At 41.8% G+C, this 25,251-nt stretch overlaps 2 protein-coding genes across 4 annotated transcripts; both read left to right on the top strand.

Moving 5' to 3' along the window:
* Positions 1–181: 181 nt before the first annotated feature.
* On the top strand, positions 182–16,520 carry kdm2ab (lysine (K)-specific demethylase 2Ab). 3 transcript variants are annotated; one of them, XM_039814464.1, is made up of 23 exons: positions 182–328; positions 1,611–1,651; positions 3,092–3,230; positions 3,506–3,584; positions 3,712–3,758; positions 4,155–4,333; positions 5,028–5,134; positions 5,308–5,401; positions 5,646–5,799; positions 5,911–6,026; positions 7,587–7,713; positions 7,828–8,108; positions 8,265–8,342; positions 8,608–8,871; positions 9,192–9,320; positions 9,458–9,544; positions 9,740–9,964; positions 10,478–10,507; positions 10,876–11,936; positions 12,934–13,097; positions 13,361–13,507; positions 14,557–14,772; positions 14,933–16,520. In XM_039814464.1, the coding sequence occupies exons 2-23, from the start codon at positions 1,616–1,618 to the stop codon at positions 15,112–15,114; spliced, it is 3,942 nt and encodes a 1,313-aa protein (XP_039670398.1). In that variant the 5' UTR covers positions 182–328; positions 1,611–1,615; the 3' UTR covers positions 15,115–16,520. The 3 variants fall into 3 exon arrangements, with proteins under 3 accessions (XP_039670398.1, XP_039670399.1, XP_039670400.1); XM_039814465.1 differs by lacking the exon at positions 182–328 and adding an exon at positions 990–1,203; XM_039814466.1 differs by lacking the exon at positions 182–328 and adding an exon at positions 1,215–1,504.
* A 211-nt stretch (positions 16,521–16,731) lies between these two features.
* ankrd13d (ankyrin repeat domain 13 family, member D) lies at positions 16,732–25,150 on the top strand. Its single transcript, XM_039814467.1, has 16 exons — positions 16,732–17,593; positions 17,702–17,837; positions 17,933–18,057; positions 18,368–18,413; positions 19,213–19,356; positions 19,509–19,698; positions 20,471–20,537; positions 20,824–20,905; positions 21,249–21,310; positions 21,419–21,549; positions 21,664–21,821; positions 22,266–22,379; positions 22,699–22,871; positions 22,986–23,065; positions 23,691–23,924; positions 24,619–25,150. The coding sequence occupies exons 1-16, from the start codon at positions 17,510–17,512 to the stop codon at positions 24,680–24,682; spliced, it is 1,890 nt and encodes a 629-aa protein (XP_039670401.1). The 5' UTR covers positions 16,732–17,509; the 3' UTR covers positions 24,683–25,150.
* Positions 25,151–25,251: the final 101 nt, after the last annotated feature.

Genomic DNA, 25,251 nt, shown 5'->3' on the forward strand with positions numbered 1-25,251 from the left:
TACAACCCAACACCTTACATTCAGAGCATACTTACTTAGTGATAATCTACAGAAAATGTATGGCGATGCACGACATAACATCCGTGTATGGACGGCTTCCCTGACCTAATTTCATCCCCCACCTCCCTGTTCTTTCTAACCAGAGGCAGGCTCGGCCCATCAGCACCCCGTGGGGGCGGGGTCTACACAATGGTGCGCTCGTTTTACTGCTTCGTGGTTGGAGGATAATCGGGCTTGGGAAGTAGTGAGAGATTCAATTTCGTATATTGATCTCTTGGAGGGAAATGTAGCATTACATCAGCACAAAAGCACTCAAGATAGGCTACAGGTAAGAAGAATTAATAAAATAAAAGTAATAATAAATTAAGTCAGAAAAGCTATTGCATAATGAGTAATTTTGATACGTCAGTACATGTTGTTGCAAATACTTCTGAACAGAACGCAAGACCTTGTAGTGGAGTATGTCATGTGAATATGGGAATATTTCTTCCATTACTGGAGTTAGAATTGATGCTGAAGAAACCCACCCACAACCGTCACACATAGGAAGACAAACCGAGTGCACTTGTATAATAATGCTGCATTCACGTGCTCCTCGGATGGTCCCCTTTCCCGGTTTTGGAAGTCGTTCTTCCGACTTCGCTGTGTTCATGAGTTTAAGTCGTAAACATGGACGAAGAAGATGTGATGTATTTCAGTTCTCATAGTGTTTAAATAACACGTCAATAGCTGTTTCCAGTATGGGCAAGACGTGTAGCAAAAATGTTGCCGACTTTACATGTTGTTCCGACTTCACGTAATTTAAGTACATTTTCCAGTCGGAAACACATTATTCTGTCTGTATTCTGTTATTATTCCGACATCAAGTGAATGTAGCATATAAATAGCACATGTTGTGTCCAATGAGATTGTGTCTATGCTAATGTTTGGGGCAGTGATGTAAATAAGGGGGTGGGTCATGAGCTTTTTTTTTTGGAGGGGGGGGGGGGTGGTGTTGTGTGTATGTGTGTGTGTATTCTGACCAGCTGAAAATGGCGGCTCGAAGCGTCGAATCGTTCTAACTTTATCGCACAATAATAAACATAACCATATACACTGCTGTTATAACATAACATGGGGAGAAACTTTACTGAGAGACATCAGACGCGCTAGCTGGGAAACATTACTTTCACCACTTCGTCTAAAAGGAGTTAAAACGCAGAGGTAATGATAAAGAAGCTCAGCTAGCTAGCGTCAACGTTAGCCGACGACTGTTAAGAAAGGGATTGTCAACTGAGTTAGTTTACGTTAGCCGATAACACCAGTAAAATAACGTCGGTAAATTGACACATTGGTTCAGGATATTCCCGATAAAAGGTAGTTTCTCATGTCGGCACTCATACAGTGATGCAAGTTCAACGTAGATGTTTTGTGTTGCTAACCTTAACGTTAGCTCACTGGCTAAAGTTAGCAGGGATATCTAGCTAGGCTCTGCTCAGAGAGAGAGAGAGCGAGAGAGAGAGAGGTGTGTGTTTCTGTCAGTGTAAAAAAACAATGAAACACTTTAGCACCGATTGACTATTTAATCGGTGTAATTTAATGCTACTACCGATACTTTGTGTTTCTTCTAGAAATTATGGAGGACCCTCATACACGATACAGCAAACGCCTGGTGAGTAACTGTTAGCTTCCCGAAACAGTTGTTTTAATGTTTACAACGTTTTGTGCTTTTTTTTTTTTTATTCGAGTTGTGTGTGTTTGTGTGTGATGTTTTTAATACACACGAAACAGTCTAGTGAATGAAAATCATTGTATTTGATTGGAATGGCCCACTTTCTTTTGGCCCATTGTGTCATGGTCCTTTCTGTTGTTGTGTGCTGCCCTAATAACGGTAATGAACCTGTCTAACGACTGAGTTCAAGAGAAGGTCAAGTTTACTGTCTAGTGTCCAGCCATGTTCCTGGAGAGCTACTGCATGCCTGCATGTTTTAGGCATCTCCCTACTCCAACACACCTGATTCTAATTCAGCTGCTTGACAATGAGCAGATCGTTAGAATCAGAGATGCCTAGAACGTGCAGTGACCTCGCTCCACCTCCTTACGATCGTATCCCCTGGTTGTAAAGTGGTTTCAACTTCCCAGTGTCTACTCAGATACATATTATTTACTAGTGGTAGGGGAGACCGAAACATAAAATTTCTAAATATGTATGTAAAAAGGCTTATTCTGTCATTGCTTTTAGTCTCGGAAAGCATGTCTAGGACACTTTGTTGAACACACCAGCTAAATAAAAGCACCCAATAAATTGTTTCTTAATTGTAATTCATTGATTCCTTTCATCATTTTTATTACTTCATTTGAAAACAACAGCATGGGTTGCTTTCATTATATCAAATTTGTTTTTAGTTTAAATTAATAGCTACTGTGCAGTGCTCAGTTATGAGAGTGAGGAGTAGCAGAGTTTAGATATTACCACATTTGTGGTATTGGGGTGGGTGAATTCTGAGAGCGGGGGTGTTGTGCTTTATCTGTCTGTCTAGCCAAGCAGTGCTGCATAGGGTGAATGGCAGAAGGGAAGAAAGGGAGGGGGGGCGGGGGCAGAGCGTGGAAGATTAACCCCTGCTATTTAAATGCTGTATTGTTTGGTTTTCACATGAACTGATTTGATATCTGGCTGACTATTCCGCTTGGATTGATACATTGTGATTGGTGAAAGCATTAGTTTTATTACTAATTTAAGTTCCTTTTAACCATTGAGATATTAGGGAAAGCTCCCTTGGGTGTCCCCTTATATTTTTTACAAAAATACATTAAGCAATGTTGCAAAGATTTCCTGGAGTTTTGCATCTTTGTTAGTTAGAAAATTGATGTGATACTAGTTGTTGCTTTCATGGCCTAAGTATCTTTTATTATGTAACTTTTTACATATGTGATGTTTGTATGCTACTATGACCCAGCTTTGTCATGGCACTGAAATAACTTTAGTGTAGTAAGACATCCCATATTTCTCACTGCCAGTCCTCTTTTTTTTTTTTTTTTTTTTTTTTCCAACTACTAATCATATTTTTCATGTCTGACTTAGAAGTTAACAAAAGCCTTTTTTTGTCTTCAGCGTACAGGGACGCGGCGCCGCTACCAGGACGATGGAATTTCAGATGATGAAATCGAAGGGAAACGGATGTTCGACCTGGACATGAAGTTGCAGTGCGTCAGGTTTAACTCTGACTTGATCAAACACATGGAGGGTAAAGGTGAGAGGTTTCAACTAACCCACGATATTTTTGGAATATAATTTCAATGAACATATCTGATGCCATGTAAAGGTAATTAAGGCTAATTTTTTGTTTTACATGCTGTGCTTATTAGTGCAACTTTTTAACACAGTGTTAATTGGATTAAAGTGTCTCTGCCAGTTCATATTGGTTAATTTAAGTTTTTTGTCGTGACTTTTGGGTTATCTACCCAATGCAAGTGTGTATTTCGATAAGTGTTTGATTTTGTCAGTGTGTGTGCGCCTCCTTTCTAGATTTCACATTTGAGTACATCCAGAGGGAAGGACTCAGGGACCCAATTGTCTTTGATACAGCTGATGGCCTTGGCATACAGTCAGTTGTATTCTTTTACTGTTTTCTTCTAAACACACTAATCTTTAGTTTCTTCTATGGAGAAATATTCTTTCAAAGCAAATGCCAATAAACCTGTTTGACCTGGAAGGAATTGCCTCTCTTGCAGAATGCCAGACTCAGATTTCAGTGTGAGTGATGTCAAGTTTTTTGTTGGTAAGTTCCTGTTTTATGCCTTGTCATAGTAAATGGCTTTACTTATTTACTTACTTATAGGACAATATTATCTTATCCCAGTTAGTATCAGTATCTGTGAAAATGCCCGCCGATAAGTAACAAGAAACTGCTGGAGGGAAATGCTAAACTCGGTCTTTCAACTGTAAAATAGCATTTGTATCTCTCACAACTAAAAAAAGAAGGGATCTGTATCAACATTGATTGTTTGTTCAAGTTAAAAACATAAACCCCCTAATATCAATATCGGCCTCCAAAATCCAGTATCGGTCAGGGTATAGTTGCACACAATGCCTATGAGTATTAAATATATTTTAGGACAATTTGGATTTAATTACCGCAGTCTCAGTTGTTGAACCCATTTCAATTATTTCACAGGTAGTCGACGCATTGTAGACGTGATGGACGTGAACACCCAGAAGGGTATCGAGATGTCGATGGCTCAGTGGCGACGCTACTATGAGACGCCGCCGTCAGAAAGAGAAAAACTTTACAATGTCATCAGCCTGGAGTTTAGCCACACCAGGCTAGAGAATCTGGTCAAACGACCGGCATCGGTGAGAATGCATACAATTTTACACCTCAGGTTTTTACAACAACCCAGATGTGCACAGTCATAAAGAAATTTTAGAACTCTTACTGAAGCCACAAAAAGGTGAATTACCAGAAAACCACACTTTAGGCAGTTAAAGGGAACTACTTATATTTTCTAAAGGGAAACTACTTATATTTTTTTAATTCATACAAGTTATTCCTATTTGGCAACCGCTGTGTTCAAATTTCAAATTATTTCAGCTTTGATCCCGTTGCCGCTGACCTTTCGAGGCGCAACTGCCAGAAGCAATAATGACATATACCTGTGCTGTGCTTTGCCTTTGAAATGCCTGCACTATGCTTCGCGCCCTCGCTCGCAGTTTTACTTCTGATCATGTGTAGGTGGTTTAAGACAGTCCAACAATATTAGTAAACACTCTCCCAAATCTCCTGTGATGTCATCAAGAATAAAGTGTGCAACTGCTTCATAGACAATGAATTTGGAAAGCTGCTATAGATGACACAGAGTAGTAGTTAATCTCATAATTTGTCTGCTGCTTTGAAGGCTATAAAGCTTTGGATTGGTCCCAGGGTGGTATTAGTAGACATTTTGTCTGCGTAATACAGAGGTGTCAGACTGTCAGTTATTAGAGTCTTGGGTTTGGTGCAGACAATTTGAATGTATGTTTTATCCCATTTATTCTCCTAATTGTCCAGGTGGACCTCATTGACTGGGTGGACAACATGTGGCCCCGCCATCTCAAGGAGAGACAGAGAGACTCCACCAATGCTATTATAGACATGCATTATCCCAAAGTACAGAAGTGAGTGAACCAGATACCTAAAAAAACGTATAACATTTGCTGTTATATAGTTAAGATACAGCACTGATCACATCTCCTACATCAGTAATACTCTAATTCAAATTTGAACCGTTTTATCTTGTTTTGATCTAAAATGCACATTGTGTTTTCCGTCCTTCCCCCACATCTCTCAGGTACTGTCTCATGAGTGTGCAGGGCTGCTTCACAGATTTCCACATTGACTTTGGAGGCACTTCAGTCTGGTACCACATCCTGCGAGGAGGAAAGGTCAGTGGCACACGAGTATCATAGATTTTAAGGTTCGGCTGCCTATAGTGAGCCAGTGGAAACGTTTTAGCCGTAATGAGAGACGGACATTTTTTTCTCTCATGCTGTCAGAGCAAAATGGACTAACACTCCATTTTGCTTGTTTGTTAAAATCAAGTAAATGCACGTTCGTGCCATGGACATGTCTATATGTATTTATTGACCTCAGACAATCAACATGACCATTTACTTGTGACCGCTGCAGGTGTTCTGGCTAATTCCACCCACACCGCAGAACCTGGAGATGTATGAGAACTGGGTTTTATCAGGAAAACAGGGAGACATCTTCTTAGGGGATAAGTGTCATGACTGTCAGAGGATAGAGCTCAAACAAGGCAACACCTTCATAATCCCATCAGGTATGTTAAAGTATTATGGCAGCGACACATACAGACCTATAAACACACACACACTCTCTCTCTCTCTTCGCCACTACATACCTCCAGCATCCTGTGTCTTGAATGTTGTAGGGTGGATCCATGCCGTGTACACCCCAGAAGACACATTGGTGTTTGGGGGAAATTTCCTCCACAGCTTTAACATCCCTATGCAGCTCAACATCTATAGCATTGAGGATCGCACACGGGTGAGCAGCACCTCACATTCACTACAACTGTGTTCTTGACACACTTCGATGATTACAGGAACGCAAACTTGTCACCTTTTGGTGAAAATCGCCGTTCTGAATCCAAAGTAGTTTGCTTGTGTGATTTGTGTAGACTCAATGAGTTTTTGAAATTTGAAATTTGGTGGGGGGAGGCTCCTGGCTTGCAACGTATCTGAGAATGAAGACTGGTGTTTTAAATGCCTGCATGCCTTTAGGTAAGAATCTCTTACAGTAGCGTTAATAACCTTAAGATTGAGCTGTTTTGATTTAGGGAACGCTAGCCATCACAATTTGGATGTAACGTTAGGTGTTATTGTTATTTCCATGGTTAGGGTCCATAAATTAGCTAGCAAACTTGTTATTCCAAATTCCACTTGTATAACTGACCTTACAGCTCTAGGACTACTTGTTTAACCAAAGTGGTCACTAACTGAATGTTATTGTTAGCCCCTGATGGTTCCATCTTCTTTATGCTAAGATAAAAGAAGAGAGAATCTAATCCTGTCATAACCATGACATAATTAAACAATTCTTCTTTTGGATTTGTTTTGGAACATGAGACTAGTTCATGAGAGATTTAACTGAAATGGACCTACGTTACTTATGATGTAGTTAAACAGAACGCTTGTTACAGTAGCTTAATTACGTCACTTGTTTACATATCTGACATTTCCATTGTCCGATATCTTTAAGAAGGTTGATTCACTAGGACATGCTTAATGCATTCTTTGTGGTAAAGATATCAACTGCAGTAATAAGGGCTCATGTGACTGATTTTTAAGTGCCCTGAACTGATTTCCCCTTACATTACTTTTGTATACAGTTAGATTACATTAATTAGGATTAGTTTTTCCTTATATCCTCCCTATAATCCACATTTTAAAGATGATATTTAAAAAAAAAAAAAAAAAAAGAAAAAATCTTCCCCTGGGATCTTGGTCACCCTTTTCACCCCTGGTGAGTTTGCATCCCTGCACATTGATGATTGCTTCAAATTTTGGGATTATGTAAGGCATGATCTTATTCTATGGAATTACTCATAATGGAAAAACACTGATGACAGAATCATTCCTCAACAACATGACTTCAATTTTAAGAAATTTTAACACACATAAAGCTAGAGATGCACCGATTAAAAAGTATATAATTATTTATTATATTTTTTCTCAACAATACTAAAAGTTCCAGAGTTGTGCTACAACACACTTTTCAAACACTGTCACTGTGCAGCTATAGATGATCCGCTGGGCTAGGGGATGCAGGCAGCTGTATCTGGACTCTAGCCGCTGCAGCCACATCATATCTCCTCCAACTCCTACAATGCAGAAGTGCAAACCACAACAAATTTGTGACAAATGCTTCAGAGCTGCTTAAGAGCAGTTTGAAGCAGCAAGAAATATATGTTTATATATAAACCACTTAACGTAAAGCAACATAGTATACTTTTTATTTTCTCTCAGTGGTATTTGAAGAAACTTGAATATGCAAAAAATAATTAAGCAATATTTTTCCTAATCTGTTTCTGTCCTTCTCCTCTAGGTGCCAGCAAAGTTCCGCTATCCGTTCTACTATGAGATGTGCTGGTACGTCCTGGAGCGATACCTCTACTGTCAGACCAACGTCTCCCACCTCACTCCAGAGTTCCAAAAATACTCCCTAGGCATAGGTGAGGACACAAGAAACATTGCGGTCCTCCATTGTTTTCTCTTTTTCACATAGACGTATATAAATTAATCCATCACTGACATGAACTTCAGCCATCATGTCTGCTTCGTTTCAGGACTGACCCAGGCTGACCTTGAAGCCAATGACCACACCAAGAATGGCACCTCCAATGGAGTTGACAGTGACATGGAAAACAAGGAGATTAAAGTCAAGGAAGTAGAAGAAGTCAAAGAAGAAGAAGAGGCAGCTCAAGTTAGCCCACCTCAGCACATGCTGACTCCCTTTGAGCTGGAGGGACTGTGGAACCTCTTAGGGAAGCTCGAGGAGCTGCCGGAACAAAAAAAGTGTGTCCCTGCAGGCATCATGAACCCTACAGTCCTGCTCGAAGACATGAGGGTGGGTGTCGCCTAAGTTCCTTGTGCATTTCATCTCATAATATACTAAACACTGGCTGCTCCTGCTTTTATGTTGCGGTGCCTGGGTAGAAGTCTGGATATAATATATATATATTTTTTTGTCTTACTACTCCTTTTCTCTTCTCCACTTGTCCAGACTCTTCTGAAGCAGCATGCCAATGATAACCCCAAGCTGTCCTACACTGGAGAGCCCATTGTCAAGTGGCCTAAAAGAGTGAGTAGAGATTTATTTACTTACTGTGTAATTGATATTGAAATACACCTTTGGTGTAAGTAAGATAAAATGTTGTTCTGCACTTGATCACTTTAAAAAATATTATTTTTCACATATTATTATTATTATTATTATTATTATTATTATTATTATAAATTGTTATAAATTATTAAGCCCTTCATTCACGCTCATCAAACAAGTATACAATTCTAACCTTTTACTCTTTAACCTTTTCTTTGCCGTCCTGCTGATGTCCCTTAAACAGCCGTCATGGTACCAGCCCCCCACTCCCCTTCCCCTAGCCGTCTTTAACCGTCCTCGCTTGGGCCCCACCCTACACAAGCCTCTGGGTCAGAGGCCCACCAAACGCTCCTCCATCTCTGCCCTGAGGCGCAGACGGGTGAGGTGCAAACGCTGTGCCGGCTGCTGCAGGAAGGAGTGCGGCACCTGCCAGTACTGCCACGACATGAGGAAGTTTGGTGGACCTGGACGCATGAAAAAGGGCTGTATCATGAGACAGTGTCTAACGGTGAGTCGGCCGGTAACTCAAAATTGGGTTTACTTACTGATGGTAAATGTAATGTTTATGTTCTTTTATGACTCCAGAACTCTTCATTCTAAAATGGAGATTGTCAGAGAATAATCAAGATAACCAGTGAAGCAAATGTCTTGTTTTGCTTCGCCCTCTGCTTGGACAAAACACAGAATTTCAAAACTATGGCATAGAAATCTGTAATACTTACCAGTGGCTTGTAGATGTATAATGTATTGGTTTTCAGAATTGTAATTCCCAATAATGTGTATCAGCATCTGTAAAATAAAAAGTGTAAAGTTTATTTCTTTCTCCAGCCTGCCTTGCCAAACACAGCGCGATGTGCTATATGTGGAGAAGGGGAATCGGATGAATCAAATCCGAGCACTCACTCACTCATGGAGTGCTCTGTCTGCTCACAGATTGTCCATCGTCAATGCATTAAGGTAATCTGTTTCAGACACAGTGAAGGCTATAAACTGAATGCATTACTCAATTATTGCATGATTTGTTTTGCTGCCTACAAAGCTGCATGATTAGGTCAGATGTGGTAGTTTATAACTTTTAACGGTTTGCTGTTCAGGAACCTGGTGAGGGGAAGGTCAATAAAGATTTGCCCAGCTGCTGGGAATGTCCCAAATGTTACCAAGGCAAAGACTCTGCATCAGAGGTATGAAACACATTCTCTCTCTCTCTCTCTCTCTCTCTCTCTCCTCCCTCGTGTTCTTAGTTCATACAACCTCTCGAACCCTTTTTTCCAAAGTTTCCTGTTCCGATAATTTCCACCAGTTTTCATGTGGTTGATAGTCACACTTAAAAATTCTTCAACCCCACCACCTATATCTTGTCGTCCTTACCACACCAGTCTTCCAGCGATGAGGAAAGTGAAGAGTCGGAGGGCTCAACCTCCTTGCCACCGTCCAAACTTGCCTACCGGGAAGGCATTGGTGTGGGTGACGTGATGAGACAAGGGAGACGTAGCAGATCCTCAGCACGAGCCTCAGCACCACCACCTTCTCAGAAACTGCTACTGCAGCATCAACAAAACCGCAAAAGAGCAAATGCACTGGAGCTCAAACTTAAGAAGAGGGTAAAGTGGATTTAGATGTTTTTTTTCCCCCCCCAATATTTTATTGATCAAAAGCAAGTAGTGACAAAATACATTTGTCTTGCACCATGGGGGAAAATGTGTTGATTTAAAGCATTTAGACAGTTTAGAATATCTGCATTTCCAAATACGTATTTAGAGGTCTTTAATTAGCGATACTCCAATTAAGCATCAAGTTTTAGAAGCTTTAAAGATTTTAATGCATAAACATTCAGCTGGCCCAAGAGTAGAAAATGTATACTTAGAGCCCTATTTTATCTGAATTACATTCATTTTGATCTATTTTAGTCACTGAAGATCTTAAAAAATCTAAAGATCTTTAAAAAATTAAGTCATCCTGAAACCATCTGTCATCACCAAGTCATCTGGTTTGGCAGATGCTGCAGATAACCTCAGACTTAAAATAGTAGATACAAACTTGTTCACGTGTTTTTTTTTTTTTCTCTTTGTTTGACATCTATCTCATTCCCCAACCTCTTTTTTTGTTTATTGCAGATAAAACTAGAGCGCAGCAAAATCTTAACGGTAAGCAGTGCTCTTATTTCTGTGATGTTACGTATTTCATTTGAATAATACAATGTGTATGTAGTATTTTTCCAGGAGGTAGTTTTATCCAGCCAACTTGCTTTGTCAAAGATGCATTTCAACCATAATGATGTTTTTTATGGAACCTACAGTTAGCACTGTGTAATTGAACATCATTGTAGCTGCGATGCGGCAGTCAGATGTACAACTTTTTTCATGATTTTTGAAAAACCTTTTCAGGTGTTTTAAGGGTATTGGTAAAAATACGCAATACTGCTCAGAACATATTGTAGCACTGAATTTAGTGTTTGAAGCATGCAGTATTTTGTTCTCATTTGCCATTCTTTTTGTTCTTTCCCTCACAACAGAAACAGTCGTCTGTAGAGCGTTCTCCCAGGCTGTTGGGCTCCAGGGGGCTGTCCCGGCTGCGCTCTTCTACCAGCAGACTATCTCCGGGCAGAGGCCGGGGATCCACCTGGACAAGTGGCTCCGCTTACCACAGCTCTCCAGGAGGGACTGGGTCTTTCCAGCAGCAGCAGTCTTCCCTCGGTCTGGTACTGGAGCCCAAGGGAGAGCCCCGCAGAGGGAGGGGGAGAGGGGTGAGGCTGCGGGGAGGAGGAGCAGGAAGAGGAATCCGAGGTGGTAGAAGCCATGAAGACTTGGAGGAGGAGAGTGAGGACAGTAGCAGCACCAACACCAACAACAGCAGCAGCAGCAGCAGCAGCAGCAGCTGCAGCAGCAGCGATGACGACCAGGAAGAGGAGAGGGGGCAGAACAGTGGGAGGGGATTGGATAAAGAGAACCAGCCACAGTCGAGGCGAGGAGGACGGGCAGCTAAAGAGAGAGAAGAGGAAGCTTGCGAGGTGGCCAACCAAAACGGTCCGGAGGAGGACGAGGAGGAGATGGAGCAGGACAGTGAAACGGGGGGCAAAGATGGCTCACATCTTAAAGTGACACTCCAAAGGCCAACCAGAACCAAGCGGGACCCATCAGCCATTGTTCCCAAATTAGAAGCAATCGCCCCTCAAACTGCCACTTCCACAATACACAACCAGACCAGAGCCCTCGTCAGACCCCCCATTAGAAATCGCGGCCCCCCTGATCAGCACTCCAATAGACACACACCTCCACACACTCGTAGTGGACACACTCACACCTCCCATCCAGAGAGGCTGGAGGACTCTAAAAAAACGAGGCTTAGCAGGCCAGCTAAACTGAGCAATGGTGCCGCTTCTTCTTCTTCAACCTCAGAGCTTCCCCATCTCCGCATCCCTCTGTCCGCCCTGCAGGAAGGAGGGAGCGAGGCAGACAGAGAGAATAGTGGGAGCGGGCCGGGCTGTGAGAGGGAGGTGTGGGTATCTGTCTTCTGTTACTTAAGTCGAGCAGATCTCTGCGTCTGCATGGCTGTCTGCAAGAACTGGTACAAATGGTAAGACATCTTAGCGGATATGTTTTCATTAGGATGGGTTTTAATAGCCGGTTCCATTTTGTGTCCGGTTCCTTGTCGGCAAAAAACATATATTCCTTAAGCTTTGATGCTAACAAGTCTTTTATCAAACCTTTTATCTCCTCACTCTCAGGTTGTAGGTTGGGGTTGTGAACTTTAAGCAGGCTGTCATTAAAAGCTGTAGTTTTTCTGCCATCACAGTGATTGGACATCATAGTTTTTTCTTTGCAGAAGTTGATAGGGAAAAGGAATTCATGTGGATTTTAATTTTATAAAATTCTATCAAACCCCATCCCTAATTTTTGGCTTGACCTGACCCGCAGGTCGAGGTCCAGCATTATGAATTTTAAAACTATCTGAGTGATGAAGTTATGTTCTGAAAGGAGTGCAAGGAAACAATGCCAAAGCCTTAAGTTTCCCTTTCAGTTTCTGGCGGAGATATTAACATCGATGCACAGAAGACAGCAGAGAAGATTAAACGATAAAGTTGTCAGGTGGTAGTAAATGTATAGTGTAGGTTTCAGTTTGTTCATGAATAAATGCTGCAGTCCCTTAACACCAACATTTGAGGCAAAACTTCCAGAAGGATAAATATTTGAAAATAGCATGATTACATTGTTGAATTCATCACATTAAAGCAGTCCTCAATTATTTGTCTCAAATGTCTCTTTACCATGTCATTTGATTTGCTACTTTTAGTACACAACAAATATTACTGGGACCACTACAGATGAACACTTAATATAATATTTACATTAAAGACCCCACCGCTGACTATCCCTGTAACAATTTGGCCACAATCGATTACGTTGACCATACATGATCCTGCCATATAATAGGTTTCCACCTAGTCTTGTTTTTACTATTGCGAGCGCAATAGTGAGATAGCATTTATTCGTGTAAAGTAGTGTGTCATGTCACTCTGCAAATGGAAAACTATGAATGGATGTGTTCTTCATCAGTGTGTGCTTGTTCATAGGTGTTTAGACAAGCGGCTTTGGTCCCGGATTGACCTGAGCATCAAACGAACCGTTACTCCTCAGGCCCTAACAGGCATCATAAAGAGACAGCCGGTCACGCTCGATCTCTCTTGGACCAACATCTCTAAAAAACAGCTCAACTGGCTTGTTGGCCGCCTGCCTGGTATGTACACACGTACACACACACACCCACACGCACGCACTGCATTGAATTACAATTTTGTCAGTGTTATACATAAAAATAAATGACACTATGAAACAAAAAAATCTCATAAATAAAAAGAGATGAATTAATGTTCATATCATTATTTTGTAAAAATGCCAGGGTTTGCAAATGAATTCGGAATTAGTCATGTTTCCATCAATCAGCTGTATGCTCTACCTACATTAAATGCACTGTATTTAAATCTTCTCTTGCTTTTGCAGGGCTGAAGGATCTGATGGTGGCAGGTTGCTCCTGGTCATCTATTTCAGCTCTCTGCTCCTCTGGTTGCCCTCTCCTCCGTTCTCTGGACCTGCGGTACGCAGATGGGGTCAAAGACTCTCAGATCAGGGATCTAGTCACCCCTCCAGGTGAGGAAAGAGTAATTCTTGCATCTTATGTTTCCCTACTTATTTATTTTATTAATTGTCATAGTTCCTTGTAGGGATGCACCGAAATGAAAATTCTTGGCCCAAACCGAAAAAGACGAAACCAAGACCGAAAACTGAAACACCGAAAGAAATTATGCCAATTATTAGTACCATTGCATTTATGGTTATGACTGTGTACTAACTTTACTAAAATCAAGGCATTGCAGTTGTATAAATTAATATTAAAGTTTAATTAAAAAAATATCTAGCAGAAATGTGGCTACAATCTGATAGTCACATACAGTATATAGTAGCCTAAGAACAGAAAATCTTACTTATTATTGTTATTATTATTTGAGGCACTTTCTTGCAGGATTTCACTGAACATATCCGACAATGAGGGTGCATGCCCCTCATCTGGTGCAGAGAGACGAGTCTTTTTTTCTGCGCTCTGATCTCCTCCTGCGCTGGGCGCTGCTCCGTGTGCTGCTCCTTCTCCACATTCATCGCAGCCTGGATCATTTCTCGTGCGCCCTGCTTTATTTCCGCATCCAAGTAATGGTCTTTATAACGCGGATCAAGTACAGTCGCGATGAAGTGCAGAGGATCCGAATAGATCTCAGTGAAACGTGTGCTGATAGACTCTAAGAGCGTACTTTTCATTGTTTTCACTCCGTGGTCCGTCTCAGCCTCTTTGCTTTGGAGACGCCTTGCAGGTGGAACGGATCGGGTACTGACACACGTGCATGTCGCGGTTTCTGTTTGCGTCATCACAACATTTCAGCCGTATTGTTTCGGTGATAAAAGTATTTCGGCCGAAAACCGAAAATGCCCTTTTGGGCCATTTTCGGCGAAAAATCTTCGGTGGCCGAATATTCGGTGCATCCCTAGTTCCTTGTGTACTTGAATACATAAAGAAAAATGAAAAACTTTACACCCCTTGACTTTCTTCTCATTTTACTTTAGTTTTGCCCTTATCCTCATCAAACGCTTTTACAAAAACACAGCTTTTTTTCTTCTCTTCTTCCGAAACAACACCTCTGTTCCAGGTTGTGACAATCGCAGTCAGTTACGGACCATGCAGTGTTTGCGACTAGCAGGCTTGGACATTAGCGACTCCACTCTGCGCCTGGTGATTCGCCACATGCCCTATTTAACAAAACTGGACCTCTCGCACTGCAACAGCCTCACCGACCACTCCATCAACCTGCTGACTGCAGTGGGCTCGTCCACCCGAAACACGCTCACTGAACTCAACCTGGGAGGTGAGACTTTAATGGGGATAGCCGATATCCAAGACACAAAACTAATTTTTGGGAAGAATGAACACGCACACACGCACGCAGTGCAGTAGTTTCATTTTCACTAGATAATAATATAGTAGATAGTAATATTGATGTGCCTGTGCACTTGTTTCTTTCCCAGGTTGCAGTAAACTGACAGACACGTGTCTCAAGTATCTCCGCCGCCTCTCTTGCATCTCGCTGCTCGACCTGCGAGGCTGTAAAGGTGTCTCGCGCAAGGCTTGTGAGGCCTTCATCTCTGAGCTGTCAGTCAACACGCTCTACTGCCTATCAGATGAAAAGCTGATCCAGAGGATATCCTAAGCGCCTGCCTCCTCTGACTGCAGAGGCGATTTGAGGTTTAAAGGCAAACGAGTGGATCCTGATGTGGATCTGTGTGACACAAAGGACACAGACAGGAGGGGATGTTCACATACACCTGTACCACGTTAGAGGAGGGGGTCTAAACTGGTGAAACCGGTTGTCATAGCTGGAACAATGTTTCTTTTCAACATATTTTTTTTCCCCGCTTACCTCAAAAGGAGACTCTACTTTCATTTTTTCAGTTGTTCTTTTGGGAAGTAATGTGGTGTGGGGAAAAGCAAAAGAACTTTTGTTGCCAGGAGTGGGAGAACATGGGCAATTAATTATCGGTATTAGACTGCAAATCCTTTGGATAATGAAGTGCTCAACTCTTCTTTCGACACAGACGCGTATCTCGATCCAGTCACAAACTCTTTCCTTGAGAAAGACTTAAGTTTCATCTTTGGGGTATAACTGCATCGTTATGTTCGGCTGATCTCCATAAAGTCTTATTTATCATGTGATTTATCATTTTAACTCATTTGATATCAGCTACATGCGGGTGCTCTAAATAGATGTTTATTTTTTTGGTCCGATTCAAGAGAGCAAACGTTTAGAAGTTTGATGTCTGCTTTATGCACAACTATGCGTTGAGATTTTGTTGTTTTTTTTTTTAAGGGCGACTAAAGGTGACAGGTCTTTACATCATGACTTATAAAGTGAGTGGAATGGCCTATGTTAACCAGTTGAATATTCAGCTTAACATGCAACAGTATACATGGATATTGAATGGATGTGGTTGTATAACAGGGTAGAAAGACAGTGTGAGAAGGCAATCGACATGGCAACAACACCTCACCCCAACAAAGGGCAAGTTGCATTTAGTGTTTGGGGTAAACTAAGGGATAGGTGTCAGATAAATGGTGCATTTTCAAACAACCGTTAGACTTCAGGTGCTATTATTTCCAAACTCCTCTTGCTTTGTTTTTGTACAGACTAGAGACAACATTTAGAGTAAAAATGTTAATATTCTAGATGATACTGCTCCCCACCCCTCTTTGATACACTTTTTTTTCTTTTCATTGATGAAACATGTATCTACTTTTCACTGAAATTCATGACCTTGTCCAATTCATTGTAGAGATGTACGATCTTGTTTGGGGGCTGGGGTCGCGCATTTGTTTGTTCACTTAAAAGTGTAACGTTAGTGGTTCTGTATCAAAGGTCTCCTTCCAGACTGCTCTCCTGGCCATATCCCTTAAAAATGAATATAAGTATATAAAAACATACTTTTGTGTAAATGTTGTTTCCTCTTTTCGATTATCAAAATAGGAGTCCTGTAGCATTGTAATTATTTTCAGAAGCCTTTTTCACTTTATGTTATTTGTGTTATTTTTCAAGAAAAATAAAAAAGAAACAATGGGTAATTGTTGTATTGTCACTGGGAGTGGAAGAGATACATCAAGTAAATGTCAATTTGGACTACAAGTATAGCCCCTTTTCCTGTTAATACTGCTGTGGTTTATTTGAATTGTAGGATCAGATCTCAGCTCCTCCCCGGCTCCACCCAGCTTCGTTCACCATAACCTGGAAATAAAATGACGTCAAAAATAAATAAAGAACGCTGCTGCAGCTGTTAATAGACTTCATCGTAACAAAGCTGCGTGTTGCACAGCAGCTTGACAAATGTGGTCTGGTTTAATGATCGTTCAGGACTGAGTGCTACCGGCAGCAGCTGTCACCTACATCATATATCGGATGCCCTCAACTCAAGTGACCTGGATGTGAAACTGGAATAAAGGCCGTATCTCGCTTTATTTTGATACCGTAACGCTGCAATATAAACAGGGGGGGTGGTTGCAGTAACAGCGGGGTAGCTAGCTAACTTTACCAGCCGGCGATTTCACCCATATTTTCTTTTCTTCGGATCATATCCATCGTGAAAGAAAATGAACGGACTTGGGAAGTGCATTTCTGGCCCGCTACATTAGTTGCCTTGCTTTGTGAAAAATGGAAAACCGGTGCCAAGAGGAGCAGGAAACAATGTTATTAGCCAGTTAGCCAACGTTAGCTCAGCTAGCTGTAGTTAACTACATCAAATTAGTGGGCTGAGTTGGCGCGGCTAACTCAGCCCACTAATTTAAATAGGCACGCACAATATTCTACTTGGTTTGCTGCCTAGCGTTAGCTACTTGGATAGATTTGCTTAGTGACATGTTTTTCCAGTGAAACACTTGCAGCGTTTACCCTTTTTTCTGACGTTAACTAAGCTAGCTAACGCTAGCTAACCAGTTGTGCCGTTCAGCGCTGAACTCGTTGCTACAGTCTGCTGTTGTGTCACTGCAATCTGTTGGCTGCAGAAGTCATATTGCAAACAAAGCTTTACTACTGTTTAACTGTCAAGCGGACGACAACCATGGCTCAAGAAGCGTTTCCTCTGCATTTTCTTGTGTGGAACAATCAGTACTTGGAGCTTGACCGAGAGCTGCAGAAGAAAGAGGTAAATTAGGAGGTTTATTTTGGAGCTGGCTGGTGGATGTATGTTCCAGATGGGTCTGTTATGTCGCACTGCATTGCGCTGATGCTGCTTGTGTGTTTGGTTCTGCAGCAGGATGTAGAGCGCCTGGATCCGAGAGGGCGCACCCCGCTGGAGCTGGCTGTATGTCTGGGCCACTTGGAGTCAACCCGGGTGCTGCTCCGGCACGCAGCTGACCCGACACACAACAACGCACAGGGCTGGGCCAGTGAGTGCTCTGTTGTGGCTCCCAGTGTCATGTTCTGAGGCTGCTGAGGGAATAAAGAAGCACATACTGGTATTAAATGTGGATGTATGTTTCAGTCTTGCAGGAGGCAGTGAGCACTGGTGATCCTGAGCTGGTTCAGCTGGTGCTTCAGTACAGAGACTACAAACGTGCCACTGAGAGATTGGCGGGCATCCCAGAGCTGCTCAGCAAACTAAGACAGGTAAAATTGTTCCACAGTCGGCCATTTGATTAAAAAATTTAAGCCTCCAGGTCTTAAACTCTACTCTACCTGTTGCACGAAGCAGCACATCAACCACGCCCTAAAGCGTTGTTAAATAATTATGCAAAGGTTTTGTTTAGTTTAGGCTGCTGTCAGTGTATCTTTTTTTTTTTTTTTTTTTTTAAATGATCGCTGTATGTTCACAACACGTTTGCAAGTCTCAACCTTGTCTGAATCAGGATGCACAAACGTAACATGACATGGAGCTCTTCCTTTTGTTTATGTACAAACATACCTTGGTCTCATCCAGGCGCGGGACTTCTATGTGGAGATGAAATGGGAGTTTACCAGTTGGGGTGAGTGTGTTTCATGATGTGTTTTTACAGAGCTCAGTTTCAGCACCACAGTAGTTGGACAGCTCCCCTGACAGCAGCTGTCACTTAGTCAATTTCAAACTTTAACCCATTACAAATTACTGATACCCTTCCTAAAGTTTTATCTGTAATGTATTTAACAGGACTACTCAGTAATGTGGTTTCTTGTGTTTTGATTACATTGCCTTATCTAATCTGCAGAAAATGTTCAAGTAAACAGTTAATTACATTTTACATCTAAACATTTTTGTACTATTGTGTGTGTGTGTGTGTGTGTGTGTGTATATATCTATCATGATAATGCCTTTTAATGTGTATTTTTTACAATAACTAATGAATTAGAGCAATACATTTACAGACTGTGTTAATGTCAATCTAAATTATTACAAATCCTAGTCTTTTGTTTAACAAAGCAGTGTAGTCATAATTGACATAAAATCAATTAAGTTACAAATAACTTCAGTACTACATTGCATCATTTAAAAAAAAAGTTTGTACAGGTTTTCTGTTTTGAATGATTATAAATGGAATACTTTGTGTTTCTTTTGACAGTTTCTTTACAAGTATATGATTAGTGAATTAATCTATAATGAAAATAGACAGTCATTAGTTGCAGTGCTATGTAACAAGCTAAAGTTAGAACATTTCCAGAAAACATTGCATCTTGCATATAAATTTGCTTTTCTTTACACTGTACTTCACCCATTCCCTGTTTGGTTACCTCATTCTGTTTGCCTTTTGTATCTGAACTGCTTCTCCTCTCCTTCCATCTTCCTCTCAGTGCCCTTGGTGTCGAAGGTGTGTCCCAGTGACGTCTACAGGGTGTGGAAAAGCGGCTCGTGCCTGCGTGTGGACACCACCCTCTTGGGCTTCGAACACATGACCTGGCTGAAAGGACGACGCAGCTATATCTTCAAGGGCGGAGGTGTGTGTGCTCCTAGAACAGCATCACATGCATACAAATAACTGAATAGCTGAGGTTAATGGATGGGTGGATGATTTGGAGCCACCCTGAAAGATGTGGAAACAACTCCACTTGAGGCTTAAATGAGTCCTTTATGTGCTCCTCTGATGAAGATGAAGGCGCTGTGGTGATGGAGGTGGACCATGAGAAGCAGGTGGTGTACACAGAGCCACTCGTGTTGTCTCCCCGTGACGCACCCTCCCTCCTGGCAGCCATGCAGCCGTCGCAGGAGAACACAGCCCAGAGACTGACATCGCCCATTGTCTCCACGCACCTCAACACACGCAACATTGCGTTTGAACGGTAAGTGCATAATGTGTACAGCTACAGACTAGAATCATTTCATCAAGATCACACTTGATTTGTTTGTGTTGTGCAGGTATCTGCCTCACTAAGGCATGGATACGTCGGTACCCGTCGGCCTCGGGTCAGGTTCGGACAGATATTTTGAAATTATGGTTGTGTCGGGCTCGGTCATATCAGCGCGATAAGGCATTTGTTGTAAAATGGTGCTGCGGCTCCTTTTAAGAGGTGTGTGTGTGTGTGTGTGTGTGTGTGTGTGTGTGTGTGTGTGTGTGTGTGTGTGTGTGTGTGTGTGTGTGTGTGTGTGTGTGTGTGTGTGTGTGTGTGTGTGTGTGTGTAAGTGTGTGTGTGTAAGTGTGTGTGTGTAAGTGTGTGTGTGTGTGTGTAAGTGTGTGTTAGGTAAGAGCGGGGAAGCAGACGTGTTGTAGATGCAACCGAGCAGAGTTAGTGGTTATAACGGGGCTGGAAATTAACCAGTCTTCCTTTTTTTTTTGATAACCACGCTTGTCAAAACGTGCGTTCAGGAAAGATTAACACATTGAACATTTTAAACAGCACTTTTAACGTGGGCTTTTTCGCCCCATACGTTCCAGATCCAGTTCGGACTTGCCCTTCGCTACAGTTCTTTGCGCCTCGTCCCGTTCCGTCCCCTATTCCTTACACATCCCTCATGATGTGTCCACAATACATACATTACGTCCCAACAGTTAACAATATACATATACTGATTACCTCTGTGCCGTGAGCCTTACTTTATCTCTTGCTTGTTTAGGAACAAGTCAGGAATCTGGGGCTGGCGTTCTGAGAAGAGTGAGGTGGTCAGCGGGTATGAAGCTAAGGTAAGCGACCGCTCAGCCAACCTTGTCTGAACTTTAGACCATTTGGAAGTTACTTTAGTTGAATTTGAGTATGAGTAGTAATGCATACTATTTGATCAATAGCAAGATTTTTCTAAAAAGAATATATTTTTTAAATAAAATTACATTTGCTCTTTCAAAGATGGACCAAGAGAGACTCTTACCCAAACACATGTGTTGACAGGAGCTTTACTTGAATAAAACAACAAAAAATAAAACAAGTTTTGTGTGGTCAGGAGTGTTTTCCTTTTGTGTGTCACTGTTCCAGGTTTATAGTGCCACCAATGTGGAGCTGGTGACTCGGTCAAGGACAGAGCATCTATCAGACCAGGATAAGTCGAGGAGCAAAGGTACACACACACACACAACACACAACACACAACACACACACACACTCTCTGTGTGCTCTTATAAGTATAGTTGTGGGAAAGCAATATTGTGTCAAAGTGAGTGTTATTGGGCTAGAAAATAACTGCAAAGAAATCTGAGCCTCAGTTAACTTAAGAATAAGTTGTAAAAAAACGAGATATAAACTATCAATCGATCACTTTGTAGTACAAAGTTATGTTCTTGTCCATGTGTTACGATGTTGTTGTTGCTCCAGATGTATCCCTTGTCTTCCTCATGGAGCACAAAATAAAGTGAATATGCCGAGCAGATTGATGATGATCTCCCTACATTATTCCCACACAGGCTCAAAGACTCCTCTGCAGTCCTTCCTGGGGATTGCTGAACAACATACAGCTCACAATGGGGTAAGAGTCTCCACAGTACCTGTGCATCACATCCACACGCACACCACCCACACCACCTGCAGCTTTCTTTGATGAACACTTATAACTCTCTCTCTGTGTTTCTGTCAGAGTAACGTGTCCCAGTGTGCCAGTCCTCACAACCCTACAGCCATCACAGCTGAGGAATACTTCAACCCGGAGTTCAACCTGAACAGCCGGGACATCGGACGTCCCGTCGAGCTTACCAGCAAAGTCCAGAAGTATAATGCAGCCATGGAAACACTAATGTTCATCACCAAAAGCAGCAGCACTTAAAGCTTTCTTTGTGGACCAGTTTGCTCAAAACTCTCTGTCCGTCTCGGTTTCCTCTCCAGGTTTAAAGCGACACTGTGGTTGAGTGAGAGTCACCCTCTGTCTCTGGCTGAGCAGGTGACACCCATCATCGACCTCATGGCCATCTCCAACGCCCACTTTGCCAAGCTACGTGACTTCATCACCCTGCGCCTGCCACCAGGCTTCCCTGTCAAGATAGGTATGAGAGGTCCCACAGTGTGGGTCATTTCCTGTTTGTAGCTAGATGGATGTCTTGAGTTTATTAAACCTGGGTACAAGCCAACACGTTGATTCTCTACCACTTTAGTTCTGTATAACAGCTGTAGCGTGTTATATCGACATGTTGGAACTGAAACAGTCTGGATCGACGATGGTTCATTTACGGAATTGTTCCGGTGCCGCCAGAAGTTCCGCCGTATGTCCCTCATTTTCGTCCGGATGTTCCTCACCTTCCGCTTTCTTTGTGTTTACGTTAAACTCCGGTCGCATCGATGAACAGCAACCGGAACCTCTGAGCGACGTTACATATCACACGCCTCGTCATTCATGATTCTTACTTTGTGTTTTCCTTCCCACTGCCCACTGGTGCTACAGGAATGATCAGCCATTTAACTCATTCAAACACTCACTGTCTGTCCTCCAGAGATTCCCCTGTTTCACGTGTTGAATGCCAGAGTGACGTTCAGTAACCTGTGTGGCTGCGATGAGCCGGTCAGCTCTGTGACTGTTCACGCAACAGAGGGCCCCGAAGAAGCTGGTAAATGCACACTATTTATGAATGTAATAAAATAACTTTAAGTAATACCCAATATATTTCAACGACCTAGAATTCAAATATGAGCTTGTTCTGAAACATTTTTTATAGTAGAAGAGTAATTTAGCAAATTATCTGTCAAGTGCAGAATATTTTAATTATAATATAGTTTTGTCATTCCCTTTTTTGTTTAGAGAAAACTTAAAAATGTAAGGCAGGTGTAGTTTGTTTCCAAAAAAGAGCTCAGGCTTGAGAGTAATTTTCTGAAATGATATACCTTGTACTTGCATGTACAGTAATGCTGTAACCCATCTTCACCCAGGTCAGACTCCCCCTCCCTTACACTGTGAGGTGGACCCCTCGGTGTTTGAGCCCCCAGCAGACTACACCACCCTCGGTCCAGGCCGCAGCGAGCCAATGAGGGACGAGGATGACAACCTGTTGCAGTTCGCCATCCAGCAGAGCCTGCTGGACGCCGGCACAGAGAGTGACCAGGTCAGAGTCAAAGCACTCCTAATCAGTCTCAGAGTTACATGTCAGATGTGGAAATTGATTATTCCCTTATTTACATCTAAAGCCAGTTGTTGAACACCTATGTGTGGTTCTTAGGTGACCATTTGGGAGGCTCTGACCAACAGCCGCCCGGTGCCCCCGTCTCCGCTGTATGAGGAAGACTCTCAGCTGGAGAGGTGAGCTGCCCATCAGACTTTATTTGTTTCCTTCACAGGCAGGTTCACACTGCTCAAACTGGGGAGAAGGCTACTCTAGTGAACTCTACTGGTAACAGAGTATATCAGTTGTGTTTTAGGCATTGAGCAAAATAGCATCCAGGAATTGAGGAAGATGATGTCAAGCACAGAAACCAGAGACTTTTTTTTTTCCAATATCTCTGTTGATAGATATTCATTCTTCTGTGTAAATTCTTAAAAGTTATTTTTTTCTAGATTTTGTACTTTATGAACCGAGAATATCAGAAATAAGAAATGAAAAATCAACTATTCTTAAAGTAAAAGTCTTTCAGAAATTGTTCTAAATGGGAACATTTTTAGATGTTACTGTAACCATCATGAGGTTTAACTCATGTATATTTGTAATTATTTCTTTTTGAGGGAAACCTCTGGCTTGTGCAGTATTTTAATTAAACGTCTCTATAAAGAGTTCAGTGATTAGCCTTTTCTTTCCACCTTCTCTTGGGAACCACAAGTCCCAGTCATCCTGTAATGAAGCCTAGCAGTGAACGTCCCAGTTATATCTTTCTTTGTTTAATAACACTTCAGTTTAAATCTAAATATCTTAATTTCTTTCTTTTCTCAGGGCAATCCAGGAGTCTCTGTCCATCTCGCTGGCCAGCAGAGAGGGAGAAGACGCGGTCGACCCCAGCCTGCCTGCCTCTGTCTCCCCGTCGGGCCCCACCACCAACTCCCCGCTCTCCTACAGCACAGTGACCAATCCGCGGTTGTCAGGACACTTCGGTGTGGCGTCGAGCTTCGATGAGCAGCTGCGTATCGCCATGGAGATATCGTGCCGGGAACAGGAGGAGATGGACAGGTGAGGCGGGAGGAATCTGCCATGCATTAGCTTACCTGAGACAAAGTACACCCTGTCACTCTCACCCTGGACAGTTTGCCAGTCTATCACAGGGCTAGTATATGTGAATGACAGACTGTCATTCACAAACTGACCTGCATGTCTTTGGACTGTGGGAGTGTGCCAGAGCATTTAGAGGCAGTCCACATTAGAGATGAGAAATTAGAATAAGGATTTTATTTGTAATGGAATGTATTAGAAATTCACCCTCTATTTCTCCTTTTTATATATATTTTTCAACCAAGTGTGCCCACATAGGAAGTGTTGCAGTCTGTTCTTCTATCTTAAACTCTGTTTTTGACACAGTAGGGTGACCAACAACATCTGTGACACAGTGGGGTGTTACAAAAGTACACAGTTAAAATAACCAAAGAGCTAATAAAACAATGGACAAGCGTCAGGGAGAAGAAAACACTGAATTATGATGAAAAAACAATGATACAGAAATTTGTATTAAAGTTCCTAAGAATGACAGGACAAGTAATAAAGTATCCTAAAGTAGTAGCCTGAATACCATCAGGAAATTAGAAGTCTGCAGTTCTTCATTTGTAATGAATCTTCAGTTATGGTGAGGAATCTGAGAGAGAGAGAGTGAGAGAGTCACAGGTCTGTCATTGTTCTGACTGATGAGCTTTATTTCTTAATTTTGTCGCAGGAAGCAAAAGGAGGAAGAGGATGAGCTGGAGAGGATCCTGCAGCTGTCACTCACCGAGAAGTAATGTCGTCACAACAACAATGGAGGCGTGTCTTCATTGTGCAACAGTCTTCTTAATTTATTCTGTTTTTATTTTTTTGAATCCTGAGATGTTAAGTTATTACAGATATTTTATTTGTCTTTCTCACACGAAGGCTGCTACAACAGAGTGTAAAGGACCAGAATATAAAAAGTGTGAGGGATAAATAAGAAGAGGTGGAAACAGGTACTCTGAATCACACTAAAGTGAAGGAGGAGACAAAAGGGAGACAGTTTGTTTTTCTTTTTTAATTGAACATTTTTCACAGTCTTGCTGTCTTTATTGAGTGATGAATGATCCTTAAACTTTAAACCTATAACATTTTCCATGATAATGATGAAAAATAAGAAAATACAATCTTAATGGACTTAACTTATACAAATATGATTATAACATTTGAAACATTTATGTTGGCTTACTCCTATGTGTGAAAAATAAAGAATAATGATCATCCTGGAGTGTTTTTTTTAATTCAGTGCTTCACAGATTCACATGTGTAGTTTTGTATTTTACAGTTTGATCATTCTTTCATATCAAAAAATGGACAATCATTC

The sequence above is a fragment of the Perca fluviatilis genome, chromosome 10 (genome assembly GCF_010015445.1).
Source record: "Perca fluviatilis chromosome 10, GENO_Pfluv_1.0, whole genome shotgun sequence".
NCBI lineage: Eukaryota > Metazoa > Chordata > Actinopteri > Perciformes > Percidae > Perca > Perca fluviatilis.